Here is an 18,516-nt window from a genome sequence, read left to right on the forward strand (position 1 = left end):
CACACATTTGGCCATTTTGTTAGTGGTCACCTCTCTTAGTAGACCCAATTCATGACAGGAAAAACGCCCCAAAACATCATAGACCCATCTCTGGCTTGAATCTGATCTTCCATACGTTCAGCATGAAATGGTTCATTTGACCTACGGTGCATTGTGACTTCATTTGAATATAGGCCCAAACGTGAATCGGTCAGCAACAGTACATTGTGCCAATCAGCTGCTGTCTATGTTAGATGATTGCTTCCACAGTGCCGTCCCGCAGCTTTATGTGCCCGTGTGAACAAAGGCCTCTTTCGAGGTGGCTGACTCCAATAAAGTTCATTGCGTGCGATTTCCGCCACAATGTTCCCTCACTAACAGGTGGGGATGGACCTTCATTCATTCCTGCACTAATTTCTATTGGACTTGGATGCGATTTTGTTTCACAAGCCGTAAAACGCGCTTCCGGTAGCTCTGCCAGGATCTTTCTCCGACCACGTGGCCACGTGCGTTACGCCACTGCTTGGAGACGCGTCGAATAGTCTTCCACAAAACACCAAAAACTCCGTCAACTTCACACAGTGTACGCCCTCGGGCCTGGCCAAACACGATTGCCTCTTTCGCCACTCTGTTACGTCCTTACATTTACCCATGTTTACGTAAATGTCCGCTTGAATCATACATGTAAATGTCTCACTGTTCGCTACTGCGTTGACCTCACGTAGAGCCAATTGCTCGTGCGGTTGAGCACGTGACTCGATCGCTCTGCCATCTGCAAAGGCTTAACGATTCATCTACGCGTGCGCACTGGGGCGACTAACTTTTTGTTCGATGAGCTTCTTTTGTAAGCTACTTAAATAAACGTCTGATGACGAGACAGCTCGTACACGAAACCAGCAGACTCTCTTTACTAAACAAAAAAGAGAAATTTTAAATACGGTTTTAAATCGCTAAAGAAAATAAAGTGTAATAATTTGGAGAAAAAAGGAACATGCAAATAATTGTTACGGAAGTGGCTACATGGTGAAATAGGTGACATATCTACTACAGTCAAAATACGTTACTTCACACAAAGGAGGCACATTTTCCTCTGCAGGAGATTCGAATTGCTAAACTCATAAACTTCAAAAATAAAGATTATAGTATTTCACTGTTTAAAATAATTTTGAATTCTAAACCTTAAATTAAAATTATTTGCAACGCTGAAATACTAACAGAAAATCATGAAAAAGTAGATAAAACATAGTTTTAATTGGTCATTATTAGTGTGTTCAAATATTTTTCCTGTTGTTGTAATAACACTTTCATCCTAATCACATATGTTTTACATGTCCGTGATTGTTATATGAACAGACTTACTGAGAGATTATTGTAATGCAGACACTTTTGCACGAAAAAGAAAACTGGCACAGTTTTGAAATACATTAGTTTTGTTAATTGGCAGACTACAAATTCATCAAGGATACTCCGTTCCATTACAAAAGAAGCGACGTCGTTCCTAGTCGAGATAAGTTACTGAGGTTTATGACATTATCGAGGAGATAGGATTTAACATGAATAGCGTTATTCTTCAATTTTCTCAGTGAAATTTACTGGATATGCATTACAAAAGTTCTAAGTTAACCTGATGTGAACAGTCTTACAGTCAGTCGATGCTGTTGCGACAACGTTGTCAGCATCTGCGACAATGGTCCATTAGTTCAAGTCATTACGAAAACATCGTTGATACTTAACGAGTACCACTGGTTAAAAATACTGCTGGATAATGTTTTAATTGTAGAAAATATCCCTTTTGTTCTAATGCTATTCAGATACATCTATTATAATACTAAAATATTATGATGTATCATTTTGTCGGTGGAGTTCGGTTTCAGCTCTTACAGAATTAGGCTGTAATTGTTTTGTCTTTGCACTCGTATTTCGCCAAACTGCCATCGTGACCTCCACAAACTACATTTCATATCATTTCTTGTCTTTGCAGGGACCACATCCTTTACGCTGTCACCTGGGCGAGCTCTGACACACTGCTGGCTTCGTGGGCGAACCGTGTGGGCAACGTAGTGCAGTTCGTAAGCTACAACACAAGCTCTGGCGTCATACATAGGGTACGTATTCTCTCTCTCTCTCTCTCTCTCTCTCTCTCTCTCTCTCTCTCTCTGTGTGTGTGTGTGTGTGTGTGTGTGTGTGTGTGTGTGTGTGTGTGACCTTCTGAGCCTTGCAGCCAGAGGTGTATTTCGTTCAGAAAGTGAAGCGTCCACTTCTTACACTAAAACAAAAGTGCTAATACGGGGACCTGGACCCAGGAAATGACGATTTCGTGTTCGGGTTTTTCGTGTACGAACGAAGTAAAGACTTTCCGCTTTAAAATGATGAATTTCCTATTTAGCTTCATTCTATGTATTTCTAAATTATTTTCTAAAAATTTCTGAGACATGTTCGTCACAGCATGTACACTGAAACAATCTGTCACTGAAACTTTTACGTTATTCCACAGATAATAATTCTGTCGAACCAGTTTTCGTATTTGGCTAACATTTTACAACAGTCAACTGTTAAGTTACCTACGGTAATTTACAAGAATAACGTAATTCTTTGTCGTCTGCTTTGTAAATTACATTCTTGGTCCAATGCAAACACAACGCTATACAGCGATTTTATTTTTCTTAAACAAAACCAACACAGCTGTCACGTAATGCTTTATTAGCACAACCTGTTTCGCAACACTAAGGTTGCATTACGTAATCAAATCTTTAACAGTGAAACATAGAAATTATTGGACGCCCCCATCAGTCTTCGTATTGTACCGAAACTTTCTTAAAAGAGTGGTTGTCGAAATAAGAGTCGAAATAAGAGGTAGACGCCCATGTTAAATATCTGACCAAAACTTTGGATACCGTTCCTTTTAAGGACTTTTACAACAACATGACAGATATTGGGGCGTCCAATAGTCTCTACGTTTCGCCGTAAATGATTTGATTACGTACCTGATGATGCAACTTACGGAACCGGTTGTACTAATAAAGTGTTATTCAATAGGTTTTGCGGTACATGCAAGGAAGGTACATACATAACCGAATAATAATAGACTCACAAGCTACGACGTGGTTGAGAATAGAACAGTGATCCAGAAAATGTAGAATAAATTTATTTCCTTCTATGATCACAAACTTGTTAGATCCTCAGACTACCGGTTTCCGTTAGCAATGATTATCTTCTGATCTGTAGCAAAATAAGGGAAACCACTTTTACAACCAGTAGATCGTCTAAAGCTTAAAGCAGTAAAATAGGCCATAATAAAAAGTATTACTGACGTGTGAACATAATGCACATTAAATATGACGAGTCACACCTGCTTTCACCTGCTTTAAAAATGTGTTCTAATATATTGGACCCACAATGGCATCGACGCTCCATTATATTAGGACATGTTTTTAAAACAGGCACGCCTCGTCATACCTAAAATGCATGTCGGTAATACTTCTTATTGTGGCCTATTTTATTGTTTTAAGCTGTAGAGAATTTACCAGTTATAAAAGTGTTTTTCCCATGTCTTTCTGCAGATCTGAAGATGTCATTGCTGACCCAAATAGGTAGTCTGCGGACACAAAAAGATCTAAAGACGACATTACGTGCTAATGCGGACGGCGGTGGTACGGTCAGATACACGAACGATGGCGGACCGCGCAGCTCGTGCTACGGTTAGGGATAGCAGCGCTGCCGGTTCCAAGTGATAGTTCCGGTAAACGCATGGATGGACATGAAGAAAGCGTGTATCCTGCAAATTACGTCTCTCGCTCGCTAAAATGTATAAGGGTCAGTCAAATCAAAACGAGACATAGAGACAAAAAGGAAGTAAAGTTAAGTGTTAATACATTTATCCCGATGTAACACAAGGTGGCCAGTGCCTTCGTGGAAAGATTTCTGCGGTTGCCTACGAAACCATGATTGCGCCCAGGCTTGCGCCTCTTCGTCCGAAGCAAATAGACGGCCACAATACCTTGTTTCACACTTCCTAAAATATGGAAATCCCATGAGGAGAGATAGGGACTGTATGGAAACTGTGTAATGGTTTGCCAGCGAAAATTCCGCAGCGAAACAACGTTGGCAACGTGAGGGTGAGCATTATTCTGTAACAGTATGATGGCGTCCGTCAACATTCCGAGCGTTTGAACAAGATGGCGCACTTCAGTTTTTGCAAAGTGTCTAGATACTGCTGTGCGTTAATTGGAGCGCCGTGTTCCAGAAAGTCATTGAGAAATGGGCCCTCGCAGCCAAAGAGAAAAATTACTTCCCCAGAGTTGGCGTACCTATTTTTTCGACTACGTTGAAGTTTCGGTGGGCAGCCCATACACATCCTCCAAACAGTCCCAACCCTCCCCCAACCCCCTTCACACGCGATTAACACATTTTTGGAGCCCTGAAGAAAGGCATTAGTGGCCACCTACACTCCTGGAAATGGAAAAAAGAACACATTGACACCGGTGTGTCAGACCCACCATACTTGCTCCGGACACTGCGAGAGGGCTGTACAAGCAATGATCACACGCACGGCACAGCGGACACACCAGGAACCGCGGTGTTGGCCGTCGAATGGCGTTAGCTGCGCAGCATTTGTGCACCGCCGCCGTCAGTGTCAGCCAGTTTGCCGTGGCATACGGAGCTCCATCGCAGTCTTTAACACTGGTAGCGTGCCGCGACAGCGTGGACGTGAACCGTATGTGCAGTTGACGGACTTTGAGCGAGGGCGTATAGTGGGCATGCGGGAGGCCGGGTGGACGTACCGTCGAATTGCTCAACACGTGGGGCGTGAGGTCTCCACAGTACATCGATGTTGTCGCCAGTGGTCGGCGGAAGGTGCACGTGCCCGTCGACCTGGGACCGGACCGCAGTGACGCACGAATGCACGCCAAGACCGTAGGATCCTACGCAGTGCCGTAGGGGACCGCACCGCCACTTCCCAGCAAATTAGGGACACTGTTGCTCCTGGGGTATCGGCGAGGACCATTCGCAACCGTCTCCATGAAGCTGGGCTACGGTCCCGCACACCGTTAGGCCGTCTTCCGCTCACGCCCCAACATCGTGCAGCCCGCCTCCAGTGGTGTCGCGACAGGCGTGAATGGAGGGACGAATGGAGACGTGTCGTCTTCAGCGATGAGAGTCGCTTCTGCCTTGGTGCCAATGATGGTCGTATGCGTGTTTGGCGCCGTGCAAGTGAGCGCCACAATCAGGACTGCATACGACCGAGGCACACAGGGCCAACACCCGGCATCATGGTGTGGGGAGCGATCTCCTACACTGGCCGTACACCACTGGTGATCGTCGAGGGGACACTGAATAGTGCACGGTACATCCAAACCGTCATCGAACCCATCGTTCTACCATTCCTAGACCGGCAAGGGAACTTGCTTTTCCAACAGGACAATGCACGTCCGCATGTATCCCGTGCCACCCAACGTGCTCTAGAAGGTGTAAGTCAACTACCCTGGCCAGCAAGATCTCCGGATCTGTCCCCCATTGAGCATGTTTGGGACTGGATGAAGCGTCGTCTCACGCGGTCTGCACGTCCAGCACGAACGCTGGTCCAACTGAGGCGCCAGGTGGAAATGGCATGGCAAGCCGTTCCACAGGACTACATCCAGCATCTCTACGATCGTCTCCATGGGAGAATAGCAGCCTGCATTGCTGCGAAAGGTGGATATACACTGTACTAGTGCCGACATTGTGCATGCTCTGTTGCCTGTGTCTATGTGCCTGTGGTTCTGTCAGTGTGATCATGTGATGTATCTGACCCCAGGAATGTGTCAATAAAGTTTCCCCTTCCTGGGACAATGAATTCACGGTGTTCTTATTTCAATTTCCAGGAGTGTATATGCTTCGGCCAAAAGCTACCACGTCTCGCTACCATCATGGTTCCAAAGGCAAGCGCAGACATTTTTCATTAAGGCGCTTACAGTCTTGCCTCGTAGTGGACTAAATAAGATTTATGATGATTACTTCTGAAATACACACTTCAAAAAGAGTTTTGCATCACCCCGGTTCCCAGAACTCATGAAGATAGACGTTCACTGTGGATAACGCATCACAAACACAGTCCCTTTGACTATTCAGAGATGTGACTAAACCCGTCCAAAGATGTAAACAACCATGCATGAGCAGCGCCTATTAGACTGAGGTGGTCCGACAGCCGATCAGTTCCGTTCATTCCACCGGGAACGAGTTGTACGGCTCGTGTTGTCTGTTGTTCAACCATGCCAAGACGGTCAATACCGCGGTTCGATGTCCGAATTGTTACTTTGTGCCAGGAAGGGCTCTCAATAAGGGAAGTATCCAGTAGTCACGGAGTGAACCAAAGCGATCTTGTTCGGACATGGAGCAGATACAGAGAGACAGGAACTGTCGATGACATGCCTCGCTCAGGCCTCCCAAGGGCTACTACTGCTGTGGATGACCGCTACCTACGGATTATGGCTCGGAGGAATCCTGATAGCAACGCCACCATGTTGAATAATGCTTTTCGTACATTACACGACGTGTTACGACTCAAACTGTGCGCAGTAGGCTGCATGATGCCCAACGAAGTACATGGCGAGGTCCATCTTTGCAACCACGACACCATGCAGGGGGGTACAGATGGGCCCAGCAACATGCCGAATGGACCGCTCAGGACTGGCGTCACGTTCTCTTCACCGATGAGTGTCGCATACACCTTCAACCAGACAATCGTCGGAAACGTGTTTGGAGGCAACCCAGTGAGGCTGAATGCCTTACTGTCCAGCGAGTGCAGCAAGGTGGAGGTTCCCTGCTGTTTTGGGGTGTGGCATTGTGTGGGGCCGACGTACGCCGCTGGAGGTCACAGAAAGCGCCGTAACGGCTGTACGATACGTGAATGTCATTCTCCGGCCGATAGTGCAACCATATCGGCAGCATAAGGGTGAGGCATTCATCTTCATGGACGACAGTTCCCGCCTCCATGACTTCCTTGATGATAACGACACCGCTCAACTAGAGTGTCCAGCATGTTCTCCAGACATGAACCCTATCGAACATGCCTGGGATAGACTGAAAAGGGCTGTTGATGGACGATGTGACCCACCAATCACTCTGAGGAATCTACGCCGAATCGCCGTTGAGCAGTGAGACAATCTGGACCAACAGTGCCCTGATGAACCTGTGGATAGTACGTCACATTGAATACAGGCATGCATCAATGCCAGAAGACGTGCTACTGGGTATTAGAGGTACCGGTGTGTACAGCAATCTGAACCACCACCTCTGAACGTCCCGCTGTATGGTGGTACAACATGCAATGTGTGGTTTTCATGTGGAATAAAAAGGGCGGCAATGATGTTTATGTTGATCTCTATTCCAATTTTCTGTGCAGGTTCCGGAATTCTCGGAGCCGAGGTGATGCAAAAGTTTTCTTGATGTGTGTAATAAACAGTTTACTTCGTTTTCATCTGACTGTCCCTTATATAATTTGTTGCTTACCACCATGGGCAATTTCAACTCGCAACAAAAGGAATAAAAATTCAGTAAATAACTCGCTACCACCATGTTTAATGCTCGAAGTGGCTTCTACGTCAACAGCTCAGCTTACAGAACGTTACTTAACGCTTAATGTTTGTGGAAGACTGTGTGACGCAGGTGCGCAGAAAAAACCTAAACTAGAACCGCTGTCATTCCTGAAACCAGCTATAACAGTGCTGAGTTTGTGTGTGAGGAGACATGGACTCCAACATACAGTGCAAGGAAGCCTTACGGACCTGAAAACCCGTTAGTCCACACTGTTGTTTTGATTCTGTGTACCACCATAAAGACATGCCGTGAATAGCTCCATGTCGGGCGGATCTCTGAAATGTGGCCTTGTAATGTCGACGACAGCTTATGGTAGATTGTTGATATGTAAATAAAAATGCTCTGCCTGTCTGTGTTTTGTGTTTGCATCAACTGCCTGGATCCATTTGGAACATAATCCTTGTGAAGGTTGCAGATTTGTAGACAGGGCAGTGTGGAGGGTAAAAATCGTAGAGGGAGACCAAGAGATGAATATACTAAGCAGATTCAGAAGGATGTAGGTTGCAGTAGATACTGGGAGATGAAGAAGCTTGCACAGGATAGAGTAGCATGGAGAGCTGCATCAAACCAGTCTCAGGACTGAAGACCACAACAACAACAACAACTCCTCGGCCTTTGTCAAGTGGTGAATGTCTTACATCTACATCTACATCCATACTCCGCAAGCCACCTGACGGTGTGTGGCGGAGGGTACCTTCAGTATCTCTATCGGTTCTCCCTTCTATTCCAGTCTCGTATTGTTCGTGGAAAGAAGGATTGTCGGTATGCCTCTGATTTTATCCTCATGGTCTCTTCGCGAGATATACGTAGGAGGGAGCAATATACTGCTTGACTCTTCGGTGAAGGTATGTTGTCGAAACTTTGACAAAAGCCCGTACCGAGCTACTGAGCGTCTCTCCTGCAGAGTCTTCCACTGGAGTTTATCTATCATCTCCTTAACGCTTTCGCGATTACTAAATGATCCTGTAACGAAGCGCGCTGCTCTCCGTTGGATCTTCTCTATGTCTTGTATCAACCCTATCTGGTACGGATCCCACACTGCTGAGCAGTATTCAAGCAGTGGGCGAACAAGCGTACTGTAACCTACTTCATTTGTTTTCGGATTGCATTTCCTTAGCATTCTTCCAATGAATCTCAGTCTGGCATCTGCTTTACCGACAATCAACATTATATGATCATTCCATTTTAAATCACTCCTAATGCGTACTCCCAGATAATTTATGGTATTAACTGCTTCCAGTTGCTGACCTGCTATTTTGTAGCTAAATGATAAAGGATCTATCTTTCTGTGTATTCGCAGCACATTACACTTGTCTACATTGAGATTCAGTTGCCATTCCCTGCACCATGCGTCAATTCGCTGGAGATCCTCCTGCATTTCAGTACAATTTTCCATTGTTACAACCTCTCGATACACCACAGCATCATCTGCAAAAAGCCTCAGTGAACTTCCGATGTCATCCACCAGGTCATTTATGTATATTGTGAATAGCAACGGTCCTATGACACTCCCCTGCGGCACACCTGAAATTACTCCTACTTCGGAAGACTTCTCTCCATTGAGAATAACATGCTGCGTCCTGTTATCTAGGAACTCCTCAATCCAATCACACAATTGGTCTGATAGTCCATATGCTCTTACTTTGTTCAATAAACGACTGTGGGGAACTGTATCGAATGCCTTGCGGAAGTCAAGAAACACGGCATCTACCTGTGAACCCGCGTCTATGGCCCTCTGAGTCTCGTGGACGAATAGCGCGAGCTGGGTTTCACATGACCGTCTTTTTCGAAACCCATGCTGATTCCTACAGAGTAGATTTCTAGTCTCCAGAAAAGTCATTATACTCGAACACAATACGTGTTCCAAAATTCTACAACTGATCGACGTTAGAGATATAGGTCTATAGTTCTGCACATCTGTTCGACGTCCCTTCTTGAAAACGGGGATGACCTGTGCCCTTTTCCAATCCTTTGGAACGCTACGCTCTTCTAGAGACCTACGGTACACCGCTGCAAGAAGGGGGGCAAGTTCCTTCGCGTACTCTGTGTAAAATTGAACTGGTATCCCATCAGGTCCAGAGGCCTTTCCTCTTTTGAGCGATTTTAATTGTTTCTCTATCCCTCTGTCGTCTATTTCGATATCTACCATTTTGTCATCTGTGCGACAATCTAGAGAAGGAACTACAGTGCAATCTTCCTCTGTGAAACAACTTTGGAAAAAGACATTTAATATTTCGGCCTTTAGTCTGTCATCCTCTGTTTCAGTACCATTTTGGTCACAGAGTGTCTGGACATTTTGTTTTGATCCACCTACCGCTTTGACATAAGACCAAAATTTCTTAGAATTTTCTGCCGAGTCAGTACATAGAACTTTACTTTCGAATTCATTGAACGCCTCTCGCATAGCTCTCTTCACACTACATTTCGCTTCGCGTAATTTTTGTTTGTCTGCAAGGCTTTGGCTATGTTTATGTTTGCTGTGAAGTTCCCTTTGCTTCCGCAGCAGTTTTCTAACTCGGTTGTTGAACCACGGTGGCTCTGTTCCATCTCTTACGATCTTGCTTGAGTATGTGTACTCATCTATCGTACGATGGTTTTGAACTTTGTCCACTGATCCTCAACACTATCAGTACTTGAGACAAAACTTTTGTGTTGAGCCAACAGGTACTCTGAAATCTGCTTTTTGTCACTTTTTCTAAACAGAAAAATCTTCCTACCCTTTTTAATATTCCTATTTACGGCTGAAATCATCGATGCCGTAACCGCTTTATGATCACTGATTCCCTGTTCTGCGTTAACTTTTTCAAATAGTTCGGGTCTGTTTGTCACCAGAAGGTCTAATATGTTATCGCCACGAGTCGGTTCTCTGTTTAACTGCTCAAGGTAGTTTTCAGATAAAGCACTTAAAAAAATTTCACTGGATTCTTTGTCCCTGCCACCCGTTATAAACGTTGCTGCTGCGATCTTCGTATCATTACGCTGCCTTCTATGATATCACTGGCGTTTGCTCCGGCGCCATATAAGGTAATGTTTTCATTGCGCGCCCACCGCACCCGCCTCAACCTCCCGATGGCCGGGTCCTAGGCCGTGCCTCGCTACAGGGCACCGTCTTTGTTCAGGGTTTTCTCACAATTTTTTTACCTCGATCGCTACTTTTACTATACTATCCCAGGAACTGTTATTCCATGTGATGACAGACCGCTTATCGAATGCTATACGATCTCCGTTGCCTATAGCACGTTCTTCTACCACTGATTTCCCAGAGAACCGTAGGCGAAAGCGCCTCTCATGTTCTACACAGTAGCACCCGCAGTCTATCCAACATAAAACTCTCGTCATCCACATTCATACGTCATTTTATGTACTTCTGGTGTTCTACGGTCTACATCGTCTTTCAGACACCCCCTGAGCTGTCTAGTTTTTGTTGGGGCCCTGAAGAACGAACCTTTTTCACGCCTCTTCAGGAGGCGGCTAATCTGTCGTCCCCCTGAGCCACAGAAAGGAAAAATCGCAAGCTTCTGCACGGGTTCGTCGGGGTCCTTCTGTTTACGTGTTTCCGGAAAGATTACTTGCGGTTGTTCTAGCCGTTTTTCTTCAACAGTTTCCGTAAGTGGCACAGTTCGTTCGTCAGGTTTTCAGCGTCTGAGGCGGCTCGACGCACCAAGGTCCTCAGGACACAACGTGTTGGTAGCTGTCAGTGTGCAGATACCTGTCCTTGTGGGCGGGTTTCGGACAAGAACTGTGGCTGAAACACCCATCTGCTTCACGGCGGACGAGAACGTCGAGGAACAGTAATGCACCACTGTCTCTACCTCCATCATGAACTTGATGTTTTCTTGGATGTTGTTGATGTGGCCCAAGAACCCTCCAGTCTTTTTCAAGTCCACGGACCACACAACGAACGTCTCGTCGACATAACGGCAAAAGTAACTAGGACAGTTTTATGTTGGACAGACTATCCGTACTATTGACCAGCGCTGTTTAGAACAAGATACATGCCCTCGCCTTCGGTACCTTGAGAAATGAGCTGTAGCAGAGTATGCTCTAGGAAACGGACATCATACTACAGTGGAGAGACATCTCCTATTACACGGACTAAAGTCTATAGAATAGCGTAGTAAATGAAGTGATGAATATAAAAATTTGTGACACCACCCCCAATAAAGACGGCGGCCTGCAACTAAGCATGGCTTGGAACCCATATGTCGGAAGGCTGAAGCGGGCGCGGCGGACGCACAACGAAAACATTACCTTGTATGGCGCTGGAACGAGCACCAACGTCGTCACAGAAGGTAGTGCTGCTATATAGGTATGGTAGCAGCAACTAGGACAGATGCCCGAAGCGCTCGGCCAGAAGTTCGTAGATTTTAAACCACTTGAGTACATATCGCCGAGAAATCGCGCATTCGTTGATTATACACTGAAGCGTCGAAGGAATTGGTGTAGGCAAGCGTGTGCAAGTACAGACGTATGTAAACAGGCAGAATACGGCGCCGCGGTCGGCAACGTCCATATAAGACAAGAGTGTGAGGCGCTGTTACATCGGTTACTGCTGCTACAGTGGCAGCTTATCAAGATTTACGTACGTTTGAACATGGTGTTATAATCGGCGCAATAGCGATGGAACACAGCATACCCGAGTGTACCGTGAATGTCAGGAATCAGGTCAAACATCAAATCTCCGACATCGCTGCGGCCGGAAAAAGATTTCTGCAAGAACGGGACCAACGGCGACTGAAGAGAACCGTTCAACGTGACGGAAGTACAACCCTTCCGCAAATTGCTGCAGATTTCAATGCTGGGCCATCAACAAGTGTCAGCGTGCGAACCATTCAATGAAACATCATCTATATGGGCTTTCGGAGTTGAAGGCCCACTAGTGTGCCCTTGATGACTGCACGACACAAGGTTTTATACCTCGCGTGGGCCCGTCAACATTAACATTGGACTGTTGATGGCTGCAAACACGTTGTCTGGTGGGACGAGTCTCGTTTCAAATTGTATTGAGCGGATGGTCGTGTACGGGTATGGAGACAACCTCATGAATCCCTGGACCCTGCATGGCAGCAGGGTATTGTTCAAACTGGTGGAGGCTCTGTAATTGTGTGATATGGGACCCCTCATACGTCTAAATACGACGCTGACAGATGACACTTACGGTAAGCATCCTGTCTGACCACCTGCATCCATTCATGCCCATTGTGCATTCCGACGGACGTGAACAATTCCAGCAGAACAATGCGACATCCCACACGTAGAATTGCAACTGAATGGCTCCAGGGACACACTTCTGAGTTTAAACACTTCCGCTGGCCACTAAACTCTCCATACGTGAACACTATTGAGCATATCTGGAATGCCTTACAACGTGCTGTGCAGAAGAGATCTCCAACACCTCGTACTGTCACGGATTTATGGACAGCCCAGGATGATTCACGGTGTCAGTTTCCTCCAGTACTACTTCAGACAGTAGTCGAGTCCATGCCACGTCGTATTGCGGTACTTCTGCGTGCTCGCGGGGGCCTACACTACATAAGGCAGGTGTAACAGTTTCTTTGGCTCTTCAATGTGTTACACTCTACAGTTTGGAGTTTGTGATGCTATTACTGCTTATTACGAAGGGAATATTATTGTCACGTGTTATGCAAAGTGCTAGAGTGTCATATCATTCGTATAGGAGAGAAAGAAGAACGGTGAGAATAAGCAAAACAGTTTGGGGATGCAAGATAGATGACAGGCTAAATCTGCCAAAAGGAGCATAGATCAAGAGTTGCCAAGGGATTCGTTAATTCCTCCCTGGAGTGCGGAGCGTTGAAACTTGAAACACCAGTTCCCAGAAATGTTCCTTTTTTGCTACGAAACGAAGAGATTATGTGAACTTGGGGAGGCAAAAAGTTAAACATTTAGTGTTTGTACGGTTTATCATCAGACATTTTATCATAGTCTTCAGATAAAACATTATAAAGTGAGAGATCACTGCCAGTATCAGCTGTTGAAAAACCTGTTTGTTTTAATCTTGCAAGCTATGAATATTTGAACAATAATTACCATTGAACTGAAATGCCTTTTATAACCAACATGTTATTCCCCACCCCCATCTTCAAAAGACAAATAAATAATAGACATTTCGGTTAAATTTGAATGCCAGGTGTACGAGGGTCCAGGTCCCCTTAATACACGTAACTATAGTTCCATGCAGACAATGTTGTGGTCTTGAGACATGTTGAAGGTACATATGGTGTTCTTGAACCAGGGCCTCAAGGAGACACGCCCAGACGGCTGGATCGAGGTAACGCCTGCTCACTTCAGAGCGGGCAATGAGAGCTCGTTCGTGACGATAGCCTGGGAGGAACAGGCAGACGACGAGGAAGAGGCCAGCTTCCCGCAGGTGGTGGCCGTCACAAACGGCAACAAGAAGCCACTTACCTCGGGCCGCTTCACCGTCACCCAGATCTACGGCTGGGATCCCAAAGGATACGTGTAAGTTGCAGCCAGGAGCAGCGTTGACTAACATAGTTCGAATTTGTTGAATGTAGCTCTTCAAAGCAATGATGGGTTTCTGAAATAATCGATTTTTCAATTTTTTATTGCTATTATTTCCTCCAGGAAACGTAGAAATCGAACAAATATTGATAAATTTTTGCTACTTTAGTTCCAAGATTCATAGGATCAAAACATTAAATTAAAGAGCCAAATAAAAGGAAACTAGTAGGTTTTTTTTTCTAGAAGTGACAACTGTTCGAATCCTGCAAGAAATATCATCAGTTTTCTCCTGTTCATATAATTTTTTTGAAAGTGTACTCAAAAACCATGTTGTTATCGAGGATCATACCAGTATTTAGGCATTACGAATAGTCAGTGCTAAATGGTGAAACCTGACGTTGCAGAGTTCTACTTTTGGATTAATTTATCTGGAGTCAACGGCTACAAGCAGACATATTACGTGGACACAAGCAGCAGACAGTCTACTTCTTAGGATTATTGTAAGCAATGAATGAATCGTTAAAATTTAAGTTTTTTCTTATGTTGCAAGTTTATTGTGGTTCCTCCCGTTCTTAATCTTTTAAAACCAATGGACCATTGTACTTCACTGATATCACACTACATAAAATCCTTCCAGACTACGGATGACGCCACTCTGTAATATATCTAAGGTGCGACGACGACAGCCAGAAATTACGATATACCAGACGGGGCAGGTCTTGCATTCTGGATGTACACACGTACCATCCAATAGGCCACACCACACTGTAACGTGTATATTACTGATCAGCAGTGCTGTACCATTTCTTATGCCATGTATGTAATACTCATTTCTGTCGGCATTGTTATAAAACTAGAACTGACTGCTTTTCCCCCTTTTTTTTATAATAACGCAATATTTCAAAACGATGGAAATTTTACAAATAAAAATTACTTCCTTACAAAAAGGTTTATTTAAAAGCAAAAATTTTTTTGCATTGCTACTATGGCTAATAGCTATTTCGGTTTTTACCCGTTTAGTAAAAAAATAAATGCCATAACCGAAACCAAACAAGTCAAAAATACTGGTTATTAGGAGCTAAAAGACCGGTATCGGTTTTAACCGTTGGGTTATTCCCATCCCTATTTCATAGTGTCTGTAGTATGGTGCCAGTACTACGCAAAAAGAGTTTCTCAAAAAGTCTGAGGTAAGAATGTGTAAGAAATTATATGGTGTGTAGCTGGCACCGCGCGGTGGTTCTCTCGCGGACGGGGCCTTGCGAGAGGGGAAGTGTAGTTCTACAGCTGAAGCCATCATGCAAACGCCACTCCTGCGTAACTTGTAAGTTACAGCTAGGAAGTCTACAAACGGATCATATTACCATGTTACGCCAGTACGACTATTAATTTGACAAATCGATCGCTTTAGTATTAAAAGTACAGTAGATTTCAGGTTTACACTCAAATTACAACACAAAGAGTGATTTATTTTCACGCGACTTGTAAGCATTGTTTCCCTTCCCCTTTTGCCATGCTAAAATTAGCTTCATCTGCCAAAACCCAATGGCGTTTATACGGTTTAAATGTAATTTATCCATAGTGGATGAAGCTGAACTCTGTGACTGTTTCTTTACAGGGTGTAGATCATTAATAGTCGCTACCTGGCACAACAGATGATTTTTGACACACGACTGGTTTCTGCCCTTGTGTCCTTCTTCAGGTGGTTTACATTCATGTACATGATTCCATACTCAGAGTTGTAAATCACTGTTGAAATGAAAAGAAAATATGACGACTCAGACACAACTGAAACATTTGGAAGCGGCTAAGAGACATGTTATAAAATGTTATAGTAATTACACGTAGCTGATATATGCATTTCGTTTTCACATTACATTTATCACATTTTTACAAAAACATTTTGATTTTTATACGTTAACTGTGTATTAGTCACCAAGCTAATTATTGGTGCTTCCATGTTATGTCTTCAGTAAAGTGGTGTCACTTGAGAGGTTAGTAAATTCAGAAGCCCAAGCATTCACAACATCCAACGTCTTTACATTGGCAAAGAGGTTACGTTAAAGAAGAATAGATACATGACCGATATTACAAATTATGAATACGAGTTTTTTACATGTTTGTGGAACCAAACTGTCATTTATAACATCTATAATTTTATGTGAAATTAAATAGACACTGTCGTCCCTCCTTTTTTTCTTTAAGAAATTGATGGTTTTGAGGGGGCCAAGAGTTGGTTTCTTACTTTTTAAAATATTTCAATAAAGATGTGAATAAGTGACTATTTGCAGGGTCTACTGATTGTGATGATTTGAAGCTACGAATTTAAATTATCAGTAACATGCTAATAGAGCTGCAATACCGACAGAATCCTGAAACAGTGTATTATTAAATTTTTGACAAGTCAGGCCATTAGCTTATGGGAATCTCATGCTTGGTATTATAATAAACGTGCGGGTCGTTCATTTACGTTGTTACAATCCCATACTAATTCTCATTACACTAGTTATCAATGGCCCTCGTAATTAATTTAAGTCACTCTGGTGTCATAGCAGATGAAAAATTTTCGTATGTCACATAAAGGCAGTGATACTTTTGTTCCAACTTAACGCAGTGGCCGGTTATTGCATCCTGCCTAATTTGCACGGAGCGCTCTCAATCTACCTATCTGTCCTCTAATCCAGAGTTTCTCATACTGTGTTCCGCCAGAATTGAATAAGTGGTCCTCGGGAAACTATTAATAACATGGCGATTTATTCAGTGTTCATGGTCAGAACACTGTTGCAGAAACAAAGAGGCAAATATTCCAAATTTAAACCGACGCAAAATCCACAAGATTGGAGATTTCTTCAGAAGCTCGAAATTTAGGGAGGTCTTCAATGAGAGACGATTGTAATAGTTTCCACAACGATACTGTGTTTCGAAACATGGCAGAAAATCCAAAGAGATTCTGGGCGTATGTAAAGTAGGCAAGTGGCAAGACAGAATCAATGCCTTCTCTGCGCGATAGCGATGGAGATAGTATCGAAGACAGTGCTGCCAAAGCAGAGTTACTAAACACAGCCTTTCTAAATGCCTTCACAAATGAAGACGAAGTAAATATTCCAGAATTCGAATCAACAACAGCTGCCAACATGAGAACCGTAGAAGTAAATATCGTCGGTGTAGTGAAGCAACTTAAATCACATAATAAAAGGAAGTCTCTGGTCCAGATTGTATACCAATTAGTTTCCTTTCAGAGAATGCTGATGCAATATCTCCATACATATACAACAGTTCGCTCGACGAAAACTCCGTACCCCAAGACAGGAAAGTTGAAAAAGTCACACCATTATTCAAAAAAAAGTAGTAGGAGTAATCCACTAAATTACAGGTCGGTACCACTGACGTTGATATCCCTCCGATGAGCACGTTCGAAAAGTTACATGGCTTGCCACTTGGGGTCTTTCAAGACCCCTGTTCATTTGACTGGAGCACTTTATTTATTGTTGGGTTTTGCCATTATTTCTTTGGTGTAACATAAAATTATTTTCCACATTGCTTTTATTTTTAGTGGATCATATATATCAAATGAACATCTGTTTTTCATATTGTATGGCAGAAAATACATCATTGTACAATTTGTGCACATTTTGTTTTACATTGCTTTTTGTTAGAATAACATTTTTTTTACAATTTACACTTTCGCATATTAAACATTACCAGGACATACCGTTTTATTTTATCTTTTTGAAGACAACTGATATATTTTCTTATTTATCAGTTTTTGCTGTATCTGTAGAGATCGTAACAAAACTGAAAAGAAAATGAAAACTTCAGTACAGTGAAATACCTGTTATAATTTTACTGTGATAGAAATGGCCGTGTCACCACGACACACTCATTTTTATCACATTCTAAGAATATCACAATCTGGCTGGAACGAGAACTGCATACAAATTCTCCACAGTAGTTACAAATTGTTTTTATTTTTTGTCTAGGTTTCTTGGACAAAAAGAACACCTTTGTCATTTGTTGGCGGGTTGGTCATATCCAAGAGCAAGAAGACCACTTTTTGCTCCCTTTTGAAGGCACCTCCTGTCAAGTAGTTTTCTGTTGATGTAAGGATGCACAAGCTGTCGTCCTAACTCCAGCAGGAACTGCCATCTCTTCTGATTTGAATTCAGGCTTCGTGAGTGATGATACAACCATATAATTATTGCAGCGATTCCAGCAATGTCGATCAAATTATAGAAGAGTACAAGAGGCTGGTGCTTGGTGTTGGGTTTCACGCTACAGGTGCCCACAAGTTGATGCGTGGTGTCAGCATCCCCCCTTATGTTTGTTCTGATGCTCCACTATTTCTGGCATCTTTTCATTACCAACTACAGGTCGTGATGAGTGAAGAGAGGAGACAAGTAAAACTGCTGATGACTCCTTTGGTACATACGATATTAGAGATACGGAATCAGAGAATGCAAACACAGAGGAGTTTACTTATCT

The 18,516-nt window shown here is 43.7% G+C and overlaps 1 protein-coding gene across 2 annotated transcripts in view; it reads left to right on the forward strand.

Annotated features, from left to right (window-relative positions):
• The window catches only part of LOC126191448 (venom dipeptidyl peptidase 4-like), a 362,149-nt gene that overhangs the window by 201,624 nt on the left and 142,009 nt on the right, over positions 1-18,516 (forward strand). For both annotated transcript variants that reach the window (XM_049932327.1, XM_049932328.1), the window contains exons 9-10: positions 1,961-2,084; positions 13,808-14,034. In XM_049932327.1, coding sequence (XP_049788284.1) covers positions 1,961-2,084; positions 13,808-14,034 — 351 coding nt within the window. The remainder of the gene's footprint in view (positions 1-1,960; positions 2,085-13,807; positions 14,035-18,516) is intronic.

The sequence above is a fragment of the Schistocerca cancellata genome, chromosome 6, assembly GCF_023864275.1.
Source record: "Schistocerca cancellata isolate TAMUIC-IGC-003103 chromosome 6, iqSchCanc2.1, whole genome shotgun sequence".
In the NCBI taxonomy this organism is placed as follows: Eukaryota; Metazoa; Arthropoda; class Insecta; order Orthoptera; family Acrididae; genus Schistocerca; species Schistocerca cancellata.